Raw genomic sequence first — 18,679 nt, 5'->3', positions numbered from 1 at the left:
ATAACATTACTTTTTATTTATTTATTTCTATACTAATTTTCTTTATGCTTAAAATATTACACCTATACTCAGTTTTTATATGTTGAACTAATACTTTTTTAATGATTGGAAACACTGAAAACAAGAGGTGTTTATATACTCTTATGAAACTTCATGAGATTAGTGTAATTTACTTTTAAAAAAAAACAAGGATACATGTGAGAAACTAAGAATGTGTATTCGATTGGAATGATTCCTAGTTTTCATGGTTACACAATAGTAATAGGTTTGCGGACAAACTAATTAATATGTTGGTTAGATCCCACCTTTGGTTATAATTCTTTCCCTGATTAAAGTGCCTCCTCCACAGTGTACGTACACATGTCACAGGACTAGCTATTATTAGTGGAGGATGCTCTTCCAAGAAAGGTAGGGCATGATTGCCCATCAAATTGGGTTTACGATGATGGAGTAATAAATTAAATGTTACTTGGAACATCGGGTAGAGATGATTAGGATAGGTGACTTAGTCTTGCTTTATGGATGTGGGGTTCAATTGATATTTACAATGAATTTTTCTCTGTCCCTACATAATCACCGTCACTTTCAATTGCTAAGTGAATCAATAACTAACAGCGCAGATAAGTCAATGGAAAGTGTATGATCTTCATGGCCTGTATATAGCATAAACTAATTGAACGTGTGTTTGGAAATGGGATGGAAAAGCAGTGTGTGTTTGGAACTAATTTTGAAATGTAGGTCGATACTCTCTATTCACGTTCGAAGACTAAAATTAACATGAAATATGTGTCTCCAAACAACTGATAAGGCATCACATCAAATCGATAAAAGATGTCAAAGCCAAAAGTGAAAAGTCACGTTAAATATGTCTGCAAAGGTGTGTCTAAACTCTAAACACACTATGAAATGAATGAAGATGAGAGCTGTGAATTTAGGTTAGCTTATCATCTGGTAACATTTTTTTGAGTTAAGCTAAGTCAAACCAATTTAATGACAGACTAAAATTTTATTAGTTCAGTTCACTCTTTAATTGGCCGAGAGCCAAATGAGCCAGTCCATAGGATCATTTACTTTTTTAAAATATAAAAATTAAAAAATATTAAAACAAATTAACTTTTCAATAATAAATTAATAAAATAATTTTTAACTGCTATTCCCTCCTTCCTACCTCCTTTTGTCACCAAGGATTAAATTTACATTACCATTTAAATCCTTCACCATTAGACCAACTCTAATCATTCTATAAGTCTAGTTACTAGATCTCTCTACCTTGCTATATCAATTGGGAAAACACATAAATACAAGAAGAAAAAACGTCACGTTATAGCATGATTACAATAGAATCTTGTTAATTAAACAACTCAAATCCACAAAATTATTAATAGATGATTGAGGTATATCTATAATGTAGTATAATAAATAACTAAGTAATCGGACACAAATCATTCATATATTAAATTTAAGATTAAATTATTTGAGTATTATTTAAATTCAATCCGTAACGAAAATAAATCTTATTCAGATTTTAATAATAATCTCTTTTTAAAATTTCTTTTGTCCCTTTCTTTTCTTTCAGCCTTTAGCAACTAACACTAACTCTTACTCCAATGATGTTTCCGCCTCGAGTACTGATTTCACTTGATCAAGATATGCAAAATCATGTATTAGGTTAAGGAAATAGAAACTTTTTGAGCTCTTGGTCTCTTTCTAAGAACCTCTATCCGTGAGTGGTTAATATTTTACTATTAAAAGATGCAAAAAAAGTTGTCATATTATGTTTCTATTTATTTGATTTGCTGTAATTAGCCAAAATTGTGATCGTAGATTTGTAGCTCTTTATAGTTTATACTATTAAAAACTGTATTCAATAATCAAAACTTTTTTAAATAAAAGTATGAACCCTTTTTTTAATTAAATAGATGGAATGTGACCTTTTAGGTAAAGAAAAAAGTCGACACACATCACTTTTCATTTTATAAAATATTATCAATTATCATAAAGTAGACATACCCATTAATCCATTATTTAATAAATAAATTGCATGCCATGGTTTGGGCAATTTTTCTATAAAAAAAATGACAAATTGGTTATCGCCATCGTTCGTTACAACTTACTAGTTTTATCTATTAATTTTACAACTTTAATTAAAAGCTCTCAAATCAATGGTTTTATAGAGGAACAGGCATTGAGGCAGGACGGGGCTAGAGTTGATACAGTTTTTTCGCCTATGGATAAATGAGACTGAAGATGTGAGTTTAGTGTTTTTTAGCATATAATTTAATTTTTATATTTTAGCCTATGTATTATAAATATTTTTATATAATTAAAATAGCAATAAATAAATATATTTGAATATTAAAAATGGCCAATTAAGGAAGTGAAAATAGTAAAAGTTTTACTTTTTATAATATAAAATTAGAAAAATATTTTTTAAGCCATTTTTGATTCAACATTTTTTAACCTATAAATATTTTAAAGTTAAATTTAAAATAAGAAAATTTTAAATTACTTTTTATTATTATTTCACATCAAGCAATTTAAGAAGAGAGAAGTAAGAATATGCAATTTATTTAAAACAAATAAAATGTTAATATTTTAAAAACTTTTAAAAATATTATATATATATATATATATATATATATTACTCAAATAGTAGCATAACCTAGTTTGTCGGGGAAGAGAAACAAAGTCTAATCATATCTGAGTCTCGAGGACCACTAAACATTTCTCAGTTACCTTTTTTTTGTTTTGTCTTTCTTACAAATCAAATTATATATAACCAAAAAACATGGACTTTCTGACCCAGCTCTGACCAGATTTTGGTGCCCATTTTCATGATTCTCCATTTGTTGAGACTCGAGAAAACATTAATACAATACTTCTTGGATCTGCAGAAATTCATTGGAACTAGTTTCATTTAGGTGTTTCAAGCCGTTGTGTGTGTGTATTTGTTCCTCTGCGTTTTTTGTGCATATTTTTGGGAGCATTAATTGTCTATATTTTTGGTAAAACCAATACCCAAATGCTAATATAAGTCCTAATTGCAAAAAATTTGGGAATGCAATTCAGTTGGCAAAATTTGTTCTCTTTCATATTTTTTAAGGAACCAATTCTATATTTATTTGATGAAATCAACTAGAGATTTTTTTTTGCATCAAATATTTATTGTGGCCCTGTAATTTAGCAATAGTATTATTGTTTATGTGTAAGCTGAGGATGGAAAACCAACTTTGTGGATGCTGAATATGGAACTATATAACATAAATGTGGAGACCTGCTCCATTGACTTGTAGTTGTCTTATGAACCGTGTCCTGGAATTAACTTCTGAGTGTAAAGGAAGAGAAAGGAGCTTCCTTTATATCTTTAAGCACAATTTGGATGGTAAGGACTAAGGAGTAAGGACCCTTGTGAGCTGTCTGAAATGCTGGATTCTATGTTATATTAATTGTTACTTAATAGAATCTGCAACCTTATCAGAAAGTGTTTGCACTTTGCATTGTTGTCGTCTTTTGTTAGTGGATTTGAGAGTACAAATGATGAAGCTTTTATGAAGAGGGAGTAATTGTAATTGATTGTGGTGGTTGAGAGAAGTTGAGTTTAATTGGAGAAGAAGAGGTAGATATGGCAGCAAAGCTATTGCATTCTTTAGCAGATGACAACCCAGATTTGCAAAAGCAGATAGGATGCATGACTGGGGTTTTCCAACTCTTTGATCGTCACCATATTATTCCTCCTCGCCACATTACCCAGAAGATGCTTCCTCCAGGTAATGTTCAATTTTGGTAATTTAGTTTATGTGAGCATGGTTTTCATAATTTCATCTTTTTTTTTCTTCTTTTATCTTTCTATTTTCCCTTCACCAGTCTCAAATATATTATTTTTTATCACTAGTGCTGTTTCCTAATGGTTGATTTATCACAAGGATACTAATCTCATGTCAGAGTCTTAGGTTTCAACTCCTTTTGTCTGTGTTGGTTCCTTTTCAACTTTCTTCTTCATATGTTCGGAACACTGGAGGGGGGTTGTAATTTTTCAAATTTTAGTAGCTGAGGTTGGCTCTGCATTCACGGGATGAGATGCTTGTGATAATCTTATTTAACAAATATTGAAGTTCATTCAATACTTTGTATCTTGAAGTAGATTAGCTCATGACCTTTGCACCACTTAGTGTTGGTTCTTGGCCTTATGGTCTTATGTTTCCATTTCATTAGAGTATTCAAACCTAACGATTCTGCTTTCATTATAGGTAATTCCCACTCCAATTATGACAACCTGGAAAGAGGTTCTAATAGAATACACCAAAGACAATCAGCAGCTGTAAGCCTTCCTTTACCCGTTTAACATATTATATACTGTTTTACAGTTTAAAATTTCTTGAATAATGGAAGTTGTTACCAGACCAAAATTTAGGCTAAGAATTGTTCATCTTCCTCAAATTTGTTTCAGGATTTGCTGTATTCTGTTTATTACTTCCTAATTCAGTGGCTGAAGTTTTTTTTTTTCCCTTGTGTGGGCAATGTACTGAAACTACCATGTTGTCTGAACTTCTCGTATTTGAATGGAACTAAACTTATGCTACTTGGTGAGTTTGTTGCAGGATATAAGGGGTGTGAGTGAAAAACAAAGAATTTCAACGGAATCATCAAGAACCTCATTCTCTTCTTCTTGTTCATCATCAATGTCCTCTTTGGAGTATAAAGCTCAAGCAGGCGCTCCCTTCAACCGGAATGGTTATCCTAAAAGTCCTATGAGGGAGCCAGTTATGAACCAAACAAGTTCCTCTCCCGATTTAAGATGTCAGTCCCTTGATCTGAGGGATGTGGCGAAGGACTCTATGTATAGGGAGGCCAGAGGACTATCTAAAGAAAAGGATTCCCCAACACATTTTCAGCTGTCCAAATCCATCAAAGGAAAACAAACTCCTATTCATCTAAGGGAGTCTCTGAGAGTCCTTGCTAAACTTAGAGAAGCACCTCGGCATTATGTTGAAGCTAAAGAACTTCCAAGATTATCATATGAAGTAAAAGGACATTGGCATTCCATCTCAAAGGATGCTCCTCGGTTTTCTTATGATGGAAGAGAAACAAGTGGTACATCTTTCGAATCACATGATTCCTTTAAATGCCCACCAAAGCTAAAAGAGCTTGCTAGACATTCACTTGACAGTAGGGAAGGTTCTTGGCGTGCATATGGCTCTGATTCAAAATCCAGTAACCCCTCAAGAAATTTCAATGCAGGTGATGCCTCTACCTCAGTTGACAACGTTTCTAGTCGACAACAACCGTCAGCATCCCAGAGCCGGCCACCTAGTGTTGTAGCAAAATTAATGGGCTTGGAAGCTTTGCCAGAATCCTATAATGCCAGTGATACTAACTTTAGTTTGAGTGAAACTGGCTCAGCTCAAGGCAATGATCAGTTTTTGAAAAATGGACTCGTCAAGCCACTTCGAGTTCATAATTCTCCTAAAATCTCATTGAAAGACACGACTTCCCCTCGATGGAAGAATCCTGACTTGGCTGTGAAACCAATCTTAAGTTCAAGGTTTCCCATTGAACCAGCACCATGGAAGCAGCAGGATGGAAACCAAAGCTCTGAGAAACTAACTTCCCGGGCCATAAAAGCTACTGCAAGATCACCAGATTCATTTCCATCAGTTTATTGTGAGATTGAAAAGAGATTGAAGGATCTTGAATTTAAACAATCTGGAAGGGATCTCAGAGCTCTCAAACGGATACTGGAAGCAATGCAAGTAAAGGGGCTGTTAGAGACCAGAGAAGAAGAACAAGCTTTAAATGTTGGAAATAAAAGAGACTATGAACTAAATCCGAGTCTTATTCAGCATTCTATATCAGTGAGGCAACAAACAGCCAGGGAAACTGAATCTGTAAAGGCTATAGAATCACCAATTGTGATCATGAAACCAGGAAAACTTATTGAGAAAAGTGGAATTTCTGCTTCTTCAGTCTTTCCAATTGGTGAACTCTCTGATTCCCATAAACTTCGGAGTGGTGGTGTACATGCACATGATAAAAGGGGGACAGCTTCCAATCAAATAGCAAAAGATCAGTCTCTTAGAAACAGTCACTGGAATGCTCCTACCAGTTTTAGTGAAAAGAAAGAAAACAGTATCAGGACTATTAAATCAGCACAATCCCAACCAAGGTCTAAACAACTTCCAAAAGAAAATAGTCCAAGTTCAGTAAAGAATTCGGGATCTGTTAGCCTGAGAATGCAACAGAAGAAGTTAGAGTCTGAGAAGCAATCTAACCTGCCTACCCCACCATCCGATTCAAATAATCCCAGAAGGCAGTCCTTTAAGCAGCCAACAGAATCAGGTTCTCCCAGTCAAAAACTGAGACCTAAAGTTGCTAGTTCACGGTACTGTGATGACCGACTTAGTGAGACTAGCAATGAATTGAGAAGTCTAAGTAGTCAGTGGGATGAAATATCTCTGCAATCAGACAGTATCACAGTTGACTCAAAGATGGATACTGAAGTTACCAGCAGTTTACAATCTGCTGAAATTATTGAAAGCCAATGCTCATCTATGAAGCCTATTGAGCATTTGGTTTCAGGATCAATGCATAAGGTTAGAACTATGATGATCTCTTTTCATTCAAGCTTTCTGATTAAACTGTATGAGAAAATTAAAAAAATTAGTAGTGACATTTTCCAATTATCAGTTGATATATATATTTTATTTAATTTTTCAGAAATCAACTCTGAGGTGGAATGAGGATGAGTCAATTGCAGAACCTGCAACATATGCCTCAGATCATCCAAGTCTTGATTCAGTCGATGATGTCTCGGTATACAAATATGATATGCCATCCCCAGTAAAGAGTAAATCCAATGCTCCTAAAGGTAATATTTCTGTCTTCCAAATAACAATAAAAAAACAAAGAGACAGGTTATCTCTGAAGTCTGATGACTATATTTCATAGAGTCCAATAAAATAAGACAAATTCTTGGTCTAGAAAGTCAGTCCATCCCCAAGATTGATTACAACTTTATGTTTAAAAGAACTCTTGGTCCTTTTCTATTTGAAATGGTTCCTCATGTAAGAGATTGAAAATCCTTTTTTATGATGGATTGAGCACTAGAGAGTTGATGTTGATCATGTTTATATTGTATAAATACGTTAAAAAAAATGTCAGATCTGCCACTTAGATATGATGATGCATAATTGTACTCCCTTTAGCCACTGTTTTTTCTGGTCTGTAGCCAGCCTCATTAAGTAACGTTCAAATTGTATACGAGACAAAAAATTTCTCAAAGGCAATTGTGATGAGCATCAATTTAAGGTGCCATGGGCGTAATATGTATTTTCTGAAAAATTAGCCACAAGTATTCACTAGAGAAAGAAATTTCAATTTGCATTTTTCACATGTAAATGATGTAATAGTCTAATATACAATGTGCAAGTTTTATTCATTTCCGTACACTCTTTACCTATAAGCTTTATTTCTGCAGCTGATAATGCTCAAGAAAATAAAGCAAATGATAATACAGATCAGTGGAACCCTGCAGATGGTTTCTTCGTTAACAACACGATCAACTGCAAGAAATTGCAAAGCATAGATTGTCTTATTCAAAAGCTTAGGCAGCTAAATTCGAGTCATGATGAAACTAGAAACGATTACATAGCTTCCCTTTGTGAAAATACAAATCCAGACCACAGATACATTGCTGAAATACTATTAACTTCAGGTCTATTATTGAGAGCTTTGAGTTCTGAGTTGCTGACATTTCAACATCACTCATCAGGTCATCCCATTAACCCTGAGTTATTCCTTGTGCTGGAGCAGACCAAGTTAAGTAGTTTGCTTTCGAAAGACAAAAGCAGATTTGGAAAAGCTGCTTACATGAAGCTAAATACAGAGAAGTGGCAGAGGAAACTCATCTTTGATGCTGTGAATGAGATTCTTGGTGAAAAACTAGGCTCTTTTCTTGAGCCATGCTTGAAGCCTAATGAACTCGTAGCAATGAAATTCGTCAGTGCACAAAAGCTTCTTAAAGAACTTTGCTTTGAGGTACAAAAACTTCAATATGTGAAGCCAGATTGTAGCTTAGAAGATGAGGGAGATGAACTGAAAAGTATGCTACGGGAAGATGTGATGTGTCACTCAGAAAACTGGACAGGTTTCTCAGTTCAATTACCTGGGGTTGTGTTGGATGCTGAGAGACAGATATTTAAGGACTTAATTGATGAGCTTGTGATTGATGAAATGGCTAGTTTGCAAGTGAAATCCGGTAGGCACAGGTAGCTATTTGGAAAGTTGTTCATTCCATTTGTTCCCTATTTTCGTGAATCCATAATGCATCATTTTGTTCATTTACACATAATTTTTTGTATCAAGCCATAAAAGTTTGCAGATTAAGAGCTTTGACTATTTTTGCTAAATTGTGAAGCAAGTAACTTGCCATGGATTTTACACCATAAGTATTCTCAAGAGTTCGTTTTGGAACATGTTTGTCATCTCTGAGTTTGGCTTCTGTAACTGTAAGGCCACCAACTTCCTTGCCATGAAGGCATTGACGGACCTATGTTGTCCTGAGGGGGTGCAGATGCGCGGGACTTTGATGAAGTTACAAGTATATATTTAGTGTTGTTATCTTTTTGCCCCTTCAATTTTTATAATTTCAACTCACTGCTCTCAATTTTTCATTTCTAGACTTTGAGAAAAATACAAGTATATATCTAGTATTATTATCATTTTGTCTCCTCTATTTTTTTAATTTGAATCCGTCGCCCCTATTTTTTTTGTTGTTATCAAACTTTGTTTTTTTATCAACTAATTTTGTTCCTTTTCAACTCACTAAGTAATTTTATCATTTATTCAACTACACATTTTATTTCATCTCATGTTTTATTTTTATAAGTATAATAATCATGGATTTAAATTGTGGTTTGCAATTGTAATTGTAGCTACAATGCAAAGGTTGTTGTAACTTACTGCAATCACCTCTTAATTGTAATTATGAACATTTTAATCATATTTTTTCATAATTTCTCACAATGCCAAGAATTGTGACAAAATTACAATTGGGATTGCAATTGTAATTACAAATTAAAATCATGATAATAATAATTATATTTATAAAAATAAATTGGCTTGACTCAGGTCTATCTATGCACACCTCAATAAAAGTGGATATATAATCGGAAAATGTCATGATTGTCAGTATCTCTCGAATGAATTTATCTTTTTTTATAAATAAAATTTTGTACATAATACATTATTGTTAAAAGCATTAAAAAATTAAATGACAATACTGCTCTTGATGGCACTTGTCACCTTCAATAATCGGTAGTCATCAATCTAAGGACATACATGAGTGTGGATCTGCTTTAACTTTATTTGAAGTTGCGCTGGATAGAGTCTAGAAGGAACTTGAAAGAACTAATGCTATAAGAATTTTTTGGAGTTTTTTTTAAACGTTAATGGAAAAATAATTATAGAAAATAAAAAAATACCTATGTACTACGAAACACACAAATAAACCGATGTATTTGTGTATTTTTATTAGATAAATATTAAAATAAGAAGTTATTAGGCCTAATTTTGTTTTAAATACATTTTTATCCAAAATTTGTATAATAAACTCGTACTAATGAGCATTTAATTTTACTTTGCCTATATAATTTTTGTATCGAATCAATTACTTGCGAAGATGAAAACTGAGAGAGGTAAAATTTAATAGTTCTTTATTAACAATTTAACAATATATATTAAATGGCCTCCGTAGCATAGTGGTAGTGCGTTCGCTTCGTAAGCGAAAGGTCGCGAGTTCGATCCTCGCCGGGGGCTTCATAATGGTTTTTTTTACAGATTTAAAAGATATTTCACATTTTTCTCTCTCTTTTTCGAGCGGGAACAAAAGAAAGAAGAGCAGTAGGTAACATTGGACTACAGGGCCCATATATTTTGTCTTTAGGCAAATGTGTACTCATCTGCACGCCTACAAAGTTCATGCAACACTATATAGCTACAAAGCCACACAGATTTATATACTCATGCTTTTCCTTCTACAGTTTAGTATTATAACTCTATATGGATTATGGTCAATGTGTTGTATTATCATTCTTTGAATTCAGTTGATGTTATATAAAATTAAGAACAAATACTATTACGTGATAGTATCTCTCAAAGGGTTTGTAAGTCTTATTGAGAGATTAAGAGGTAAAGGTCGAATTGAAAGAGAAAATATACTCATTGAACTACAGAATGATATATATCAAAAAAGCCATTTATTTATAATCACACAAAAAAAAAATTGAACTTTATTTATGATTACAACAAGATTTTTGTTTTTATATATTTCCATCACGCGTACTATTTTGTCAATTTATTTAAGTGTATTTAAAAATAAAAACAATTAATAAAATATGGTATTGCTGAAGGAAAGAAGAAGGGAAGGTTCCAGAGGGAGAGAAAAGGAAAAAGGTGAACAAGAAGTTATTTATAAACAATTTTATTATAAGGTAAAACCGACTTAATTTTTCATCTCATGATCAGAACTAGAAGTTAAAATGATACATTAGCCAAAAAATTTAAATTGTCATGATAGATGCACGACTCAATAACTGATGTCATATGTCATGTTAACTAGTGCATTACAACTTATACATAGTGATGCGAGATGTTCATTCGATCACCTTGAATTAAGCTAAGACCTAGATACAAAAAGTAGAAACTATACATACTAAACTCAAGAGTATATAACTATATATGCCCAAGCTAGGGGATAATTGTTCCAGATTAGGCTTGAAGCATAATCCATCCAACCACAACCACTAGGGTAAGCACAAATTATTAAGTACATGTTGATTGGAGTCAACACTATTAGCATGTTTGGTTCAATATGTTGATGTGCCTATGAAATACTGTTTTTTACATTCAATTGAAAAAAAAAAAACGTGAAAGCTACTTACAGTAGCGTTGAACCTGACATGAGTCAAGGGAAACAAAACTCATAATCAAACACATACTATAATCTAAAAACAAAAATGCATTGCCTCTAAAATGTCTTGGGCTGGGCCTTGTGGACACCTTATAAATTTCAACCAACATCAACAATTAATACACATTTTTTACTCATCACCATTCTGCCAAAATTACCATTAACTTAAATTTTGGAGTACCTTCACGTATACTCAACCGGTCAACTTATCTCGAATGCCGGAAGGAAGAATCGCCATCGGTACAACTCAAAACTCAGTCAATAAGAGACATACTTTGTCAAAGTGAGACCCAAACTCGGTCAAAGCCATCCATATATATACACCTCACATACAACATGAAATTAGAAATATTACTATTATTTTTTTTAATTGAATAACACCTTCCTACAAATTAGTCACAGAACCTTTACCATACCTACTACTATGTAGTTACCTCAAAAGTTGCGTTTAATTCCGATTACTTTTTCTTACTTTTATTGAATCTTTATGAGGGTACGTGGAGTAGTAATTAATTGCAAGCTGAGCAAAGCCAATATAATACTAGTATATATAAATTAAGTGGAGGGTAATGTGACACACCAAACTCCACTGGCACTGCTAATTTCTGTGAGAAAATAAAATCATATATCTATAAATGTAACTGCGTCGTATTAATTAATTGTTTTCCCATTTTCTGTCTTAGTTAATTTAAAACCTTAGAATCGGGACCACTGGCATATAAAACTTTTTGTCTTTTTCTTCGATGCAGCAATGACTGAGTCTCCTTTAATTTTATCTTGGATCTTGTGATATATTATTATCGTCAACAGGGAGGAGAGACTGCTTTCAAAATCAGTACCTCTGCTTGTGATTTTATGTTGCTTCCTTTTCATGGTCAGAAGAAACCGCCGATTCGAAAACATGTTCTCACCTTTTCACTTTGTGTTAGGAGGAATGCTTCTATCAGTTCCATGCCCTGCATCAATATGCTGTTTAAGAGGGTACAAATTAAGATGAATGAAGCTAGATAGGATTTCCTATTTCCCCACTATATATGTACACAAATTAAGAGAGAGAGAGCTTAATTAGGGCTGTAACATCTTTATCTTCAATTTTTTTGAGTTCATTACATATAGATGTTTAATTTCCTTGGTAATTAATTAACATTTCATTGATGGCTGAGTTTAGTTGCACCTCCATAAGCCTTTGTACATTGTATTTGTCTCTATCATGTCTGGCCTGCATGGTTAGTTGCATGCATATGAGATTAAATTATCATTTGACAAGGGCTTACTAGTCTTATTGTTTAAGTATTTTAAAGTTAAAAAATAAGTGCATTAAATTTAAAAGTAAAATCTGTGTAATATTATTTTAAGTTCAAAAGTTGTTTCATTTAGTTCTCTGTATAAATCTTTGAAAATAAGAAACAATTAAAAACACAAAATAAAAATAAAAGTAAATATATAGGCCCCATCTATCTATAAAAAATTATTTTTTAAAGTTGTCTTCATTAAAACTTTTTTTTTTTAATTTTAATGCTAAGGGTCAGATACTACCAATTAAGTTTGCATCTAATTTCAACATATATTTTTCAGCATTTAATTTGTTTCCCATAGTTGAGCATACCATATATATAGTGAGGTTTGGAACCCACTACTATATAGTGAGCTTTGTTTGAAGGTATATGTGCGATTTAGTGATCTCAGCTTATAGTTGCGACGATAAGACTGCTTAATTATAATTGTCCACATAAAAAATCCATGTCCACAATCACGACGAACGACAAGATTAGAACGTGATTTAATTGAAAACCTTGTTAGAATTTGAGATTTTAGAAATTATTAATGTATATATTTAGTGGTTTTTAGTGGAGTTTGAGAAAGCCTTTAGCCTTGGCCTCCTAATAATAATGAAAAAAAAAGGTACTTGGCTTACAAGTTGCAATCTTCCTCTAGCCATGCGCGCACTTGCTTTTAATACAATAACTCCAAACAAGGCACACAATCTATTTCGCCTTTTCATCTGTTCCATGTAGTAGTGGCATTTAGATAGTAAAGAAAAAAAAACCATGCATCAGGACCAAGAACAGATTTATGACAAACCAACAAAATAACCAAGCAGCATCCGTTAAAGTTGCAAAGAAAACCATCACATACATGCATATATATGTGGGGAATTATTCTTGTCATTCTCCATCTGCCGAATGTTTTCAAGGTATATTACTTTCAGAATACAAAAGTCTGACTTGATTTTACCTTTTAATGTATAGTGTCTGAAGTCACAGTTTGTCTAAAGAAACCAATTTGCATTGTGCATAATGCAACTGACGAAATTAATTAAACACCTAAATTTGATGCACATACATATATTAACATATTATAACTAGCTACTTACTATTAGCCTCTGCATTCATATATCAATTAATCGTATATCATCATACATATGTCCTTGGTTTCAGCGGGCTTAATTTTAATGTGACATATTCTGAAAATAACAATTCTAACAAAGCTTAATTAGATGTGAGTGCATGCATGTGTACTAGTGAGAGAAGCGTTCTTGGGATTGGTATCCCGTGTCTTTTGAACATTTCCTTGGTCAAATCGTGCAAAAAAGCAATACATATTAGGAGTAGAAAAAGTTCAAAAGCTCAAAGACGCTTGGAATCATTTGGAAATTTCTGGTTATAAGAGCTGCTTTGATTAATTAGCCTTTAAAGCTGTCATATATATACTACATGAAATGAGAGGACTGTTAAGTGTGTAGTACGTACTAATTAAGTTGAAGCAACAACAATATTGTTTATTTGCTGATCAAGCTACATTAATCATATATACATATATCTGTCTTGGACTTACATTTATTTATTTAATTGTACCCTTTTCAAACTACACTACGTTCAGTATACAGTGATTCCAATTGAATTCTAGCTTATTGGAGGCTGTGAAAGATAGTGTCATGCCTGCGTACAGTTACGGCTTACACATAAAGAGTAGCATATGAGATAAGCTCATTAGATGCGAGTCTAAAAAATACCAGTTTTAGCTACTTTTTGTACTCGATACGGGATTCATAGCATTTCGATCGATAATGCAAAATATGTTAATGAAAGATGGAGTACAAGGGTACCCCTCCCCAACCCAAAATATGAGATTCCTAGCATTGTTACCCCTTTAAGAGTTGACATTCACAACCTTCCTCTAAGTACACTGACCTAACAGTAGTCCTTTCTCATTTGGTGGCTTCACGTTGACCCAATACAATATCATGTTGAAATTTATATTCTACAGAGTGTAAACACACTTTAAGGGCGAGAGTTTTGGATTAGATAAAATGTTTTATTTTTATTGGTCGTGGGAGATTTAAGAAAAAGTATTATTGTCCAAAATTAAACTATACAGGCACGAGCTAATTAAATTGGTTTTGCATGCAGATAAGTGTCATACTGTCATGAACCAACAAGAATTCAAGTATTAAACAAAAACACGTGAATAATTTTATGATTTACACCTTTAATACTCCCCGAGACACAATAAGTATTTGGATTTGTAGTGTAGATAATACAAGTCTACCTATGATGAAGTGGATATAAAAACTTGTAACACTCAGTTATATAGAGAGACTGGTCTAAAAGCTAATACCATACCATAAGCGTTTAAACTATTAGATAAAAACACGCGAGTAATTTTATATAATATATATCTCTAACAATGAGCACATGAACACTATTCCAGATTATTTTATATTATACCTCGGACGATTAATCAACAAGACATCTAGCTAATAATTAATAGCTGCAACCACAGCGATTACTTAAAAGTTCAAATATAAATATTGTATATGTATAGCATTGCCATACCTACAAAACTCACATTCACGGCTGAGTGAGAAAATTTAAATCATGTGCTTTAGCCTCTTGAATAATTGATGAAAAGAATGTCCAGGATTAAGAGTTATTCACATCGTTTGCATCAGGAAGGAACCACGATGAGGAGCTTCAAGAACGAGTAGTACTACTACCCTTATTTGGTTGGCTACGATCATTGTTGTTATCTGAATCAAGAAGTTTGGAACTAAATGATGTTGGAATGCGTCGATTAAGAGTTGAATTGGTTGAATGAAGAGATTGGATGAGAGGATGAGGCATCATGACTTGGGAACTTGAGCTAAAGATCTGAACATTGTTGTTGGATTGTCTTGGATCACTTTCCACTGAGTAAAAAGCAGATGCTGGTGTAGCAGAAGTAGGTGGACAGAAAAGCAATTGGGGACCAGATGATGCTGCAGAAAAATTACAAGATGAAAATGGCACACCACTGCAACTGCTTGGATGGGCATTATGTGATGAAGGAAACAATCCATGGCTTCCAAAGTGGGATAAAGATAGACTTGAAGGCTCAGAATGGTGGTTGGATGAGTTATGTGTCATGCCATTGTTTAACAAACCAGGTAAATAAGAGTTATTAGTAGTTGTCCCAATAGGGAAGAGCTTATAATGAGCTGAAGAATATTCCTCTCTATTGTTATGAGTGCTACTACTACCACCAATTCCTCCATCTTGATGATTTTCTTGTTCATTTGTTTTGATCCAGCTCTTTCCTTTTAGGGAGTTTGACACACTTTCAACTAGATCCTTACCATTATTTAGTGAATGTGAATCTATATCCCAATACCTAGTTGACTTTGTTGCCATGAGGTGGTTTTCATTTCCCCCATTAGCAGCAGCATCATAGAAGCCTCCAAGAGAAAACTGAGAGGTACCTGGCAGTAGGGTTTGTTGGTGATGATGAGCAAAACAGTGAGGAAATTGAAGTGGTGGAAGCTTATCAATATCAGATTTGGTGGTTTCAAGCAACCAATCTACCACCTTGCTAGGTTGGTTGAGTCCAAGCTTTTCTTGAAGATCATATAACTCAATTGCTGTGGGAACAGAAAGTCTAATCCTTCTGTCCCTCAGTCCCCTAATGGTGCAAACCTTGCTGTGCCTATCTTTTCCTCCCAAGGAACGTGACACTCTCACAATTCTTGGATTTCTGAATGCTGACCATGATCTTGATGAGGAGGAAGTGGAGGGTGCCTTTGAGAGCTTCTCAATTTTAATGTTGTTATCATCACCCTCTTGTTGGTTATTGGCTCCATGAACTTTACTTGAACTTTCTATCATCATGCTACTTAATTATTATCTCATAGATTTTCTTCTTGATTTCATCCAATAAAACTAACCTTTTCGATCTCCTCACCGACCCGATCTGATAAACAATGGAAAAAAAAAGGTTATAAATATACCATAAACATTTTTGTGTTGTTATTATATATGCAGTTTTTGTTTTAATATTTATGACAACAAATTATATAATCTAAAATTGTTGAGTATTTGTGGAAAAGATTTACAAATTAGAGAGTCAAAAGTAAGGGTCAGAAAGAAACAAAATAGTGGAGAGTTCTACACTGAAATCAGCTTTACCAATTCAACATGACTAACTGAAGCTATGCTGCTCCAAAATTAGGGCAAATAGTCACTCAATTGATAGTTAAGAAACTGAATCGAAGCGAGAAGCAAGAGTTTGATGGGAAAATTCTGCATTTGATTAGGATTTTCACTGAAAAGATTAGAAGCATGAGAACAAGGGATGGTGATAATCAAAAGTGAGATATTACAAGATGAACTTACGTGAGAGCGAGGAAAGTGACGATGCTGCGTGCCAAATGGTGAAAACTTTTCAGCATATACAGAAGAAAAATGGAGAGGAGACAGCAGAAATTATAGAAACTTCGTACAAAGTCTTCAATGTTAATTAAGTGAGCAGATGACCTTAAGTTTCGACTTCAACCTTTTTTCCTGCAAAGGAATAATAATGTTGCATCGAATTGAGAATTTTTGTAAAGAGAAAAAGGTTAGAATTTTACAGCATATCATAATGTTGGGTGTAAATGTAAAAAAATAATAATAATAAATAAATAAATATTAGTTCACCTTGACCATGTGGCATCCTTGTCAAATGACACGTTGACCAAATTGCTTATCTTGACTTCCTCAATTTGTTTACACCACTTGTTGAACAATGAATAATCACTGCTTTGATAATGACTATTGTTAAGTGTTACAAATATAATCATAACTAAATTTTTAATTTAGTTATTCAAAGTTGGAGTCCCATTACATTAATTTTTAGTAAAAAATTTATCACTAAATTACTCCTACACTTAAAAAATACAAATATTGCAAAAATTATATTTTCTGTGTCATTTATTATAATTCCTTTCGAAGATGTATATGATATATTTATATATTTTTAAAATTAATTCGATGACTAAAATCATCAAAGAATTAGTGGCCACATAAGAATTAATTTAAAATAGAACATTTTTAAAATAACTAATATCATAATACACCAAATTTTAAAAGACTAAACTAATTAAGAGTTTGTTTTATACTAATTATTAATTATAGAAAGCTTTATTGCCGGACTTATTATTTAGGACGACTGCCTGTGCAAGCTAGCCCGACTGGACAAATTAGTGGCAGAATAAAAGTTAGGAAAAAGAATACCTTTAATTCATTTATGACATTGAGTTTTCTTTTAATTAAAAAGAAAAGAAATTAAATTGAAGCATTATTTATTTAGCAACGATAGATATATTTTTAACAAAAAAAAACTCTCAAAATGCATTTTTATCCTTTCTGAGAGAGAAATTTACTTAAGGTATCAGACACCTAATATATGGTGCTTTTTATATAGTCAGTATTTTAACTGCAGTTTACAATTTTGTTAGAGGTTTATCATTTTTTACTGGATTAACTCCCGTTGATAAATTCCTCATTATAGTTAAGAAAATAAACAAAATTCCGCATAAATTGTTAGAGAATTGATGTATATTTTTAATCGTCTCTTATATTATAAATTTAAGTTCTCACTTTTTAATAGTAAGGAAATCTTAATTAATATTCTTTTATTTTTATGATACGTGACTTCACTTTTATTTAATATTTATATTTATATTTATATTTGTTTTGAAATTCTGAAATGATTAAGTGTTCATTTTATGATGATATTTGTTTGCGCCAAAATTCCTTCTTATGTTAAGATTTGAAATTTTTAAAATTTAACTTTATTTACATTTAAATTTTTATTTTTTATATTAAAATTTTCAGTTTATTTCAAATATTAACTACCCATGCTTTAAAGTTATTATTTATTTTAAAGCTTTTAAAAATTTCCCCTTTCCCTAAATTTCCCCTTTTATTTTTATTTTTTAATCAGGACAGGGAAAGAGACCGTCAAAGGGGAACAAGTTATTGAATGATTGTAATTACTTGTTCCTTATTTTAGCCTTGTTCATGACCAATTAACGAATAACTCTCTCTCCCTCTTTTAGTAGTTAGCTTTTTGAACGGTTCCTTTAGTAGTTTTTTATTTTGTTCATATGCCTCTTCTTTACATTGAAGAGACACATATTTGATTCCATTATATAGAGAGATTCCTTTATATATTAGCAACCAATTGCTGAAATAAGTTAACAGCCTAAAGTAGGATATTGTGGAAGAAACTCATCTAAGTTATAATTAATATTGTAATATTTTATTTTCATTTTGTTAGGAGTTATATTATTTTTATATTGCAATTTATATAATGTTATTCGTCTTTTTTCTATCTCTGTTATAGCATTTATCTATTTACATTTTTCTCTGTTCTCTTTTTATCTCTTTTTTTTTCTTAATTGTATAAAAACTTGTA

The 18,679-nt window shown here is 32.5% G+C and overlaps 2 protein-coding genes and 1 non-coding gene across 6 annotated transcripts; 2 read left to right on the top strand and 1 right to left on the bottom strand.

Moving 5' to 3' along the window:
* Positions 1–2,694: 2,694 nt before the first annotated feature.
* Positions 2,695–8,737, top strand: LOC114392413 (protein LONGIFOLIA 1-like). 3 transcript variants are annotated; one of them, XM_028353546.1, is made up of 5 exons: positions 2,695–3,767; positions 4,248–4,318; positions 4,599–6,590; positions 6,715–6,865; positions 7,769–8,737. In XM_028353546.1, the coding sequence occupies exons 1-5, from the start codon at positions 3,623–3,625 to the stop codon at positions 8,266–8,268; spliced, it is 2,859 nt and encodes a 952-aa protein (XP_028209347.1). In that variant the 5' UTR covers positions 2,695–3,622; the 3' UTR covers positions 8,269–8,737. The 3 variants fall into 3 exon arrangements, with proteins under 3 accessions (XP_028209347.1, XP_028209346.1, XP_028209345.1); XM_028353545.1 differs by having other exon boundaries at positions 7,532–8,737; XM_028353544.1 differs by having other exon boundaries at positions 2,696–3,767; positions 7,475–8,737.
* Positions 8,738–9,741: 1,004 nt separating this feature from the next.
* Positions 9,742–9,813, top strand: TRNAT-CGU. Its single transcript has one exon. It is a non-coding gene; the product is annotated as a tRNA-Thr (tRNA).
* A 4,841-nt stretch (positions 9,814–14,654) lies between these two features.
* Positions 14,655–16,801, bottom strand: LOC114392827 (transcription factor TCP17-like). Of its 2 annotated transcripts, XM_028354057.1 has the most exons (3): positions 16,615–16,801; positions 16,408–16,543; positions 14,655–16,192 (listed from the first exon to the last, which is right to left on the bottom strand). In XM_028354057.1, the coding sequence occupies exon 3, from the start codon at positions 16,108–16,110 to the stop codon at positions 14,941–14,943; it is 1,170 nt and encodes a 389-aa protein (XP_028209858.1). In that variant the 5' UTR covers positions 16,111–16,192; positions 16,408–16,543; positions 16,615–16,801; the 3' UTR covers positions 14,655–14,940. The 2 variants fall into 2 exon arrangements, with proteins under 2 accessions (XP_028209858.1, XP_028209856.1); XM_028354055.1 differs by lacking the exon at positions 16,408–16,543.
* Positions 16,802–18,679: the final 1,878 nt, after the last annotated feature.

This window comes from Glycine soja, chromosome 17 (assembly GCF_004193775.1).
Source record: "Glycine soja cultivar W05 chromosome 17, ASM419377v2, whole genome shotgun sequence".
In the NCBI taxonomy this organism is placed as follows: domain Eukaryota; kingdom Viridiplantae; phylum Streptophyta; class Magnoliopsida; order Fabales; family Fabaceae; genus Glycine; species Glycine soja.
Note: the sequence above shows the minus strand (reverse complement) of the source record. Positions and strands in the feature narration are given on the sequence as shown.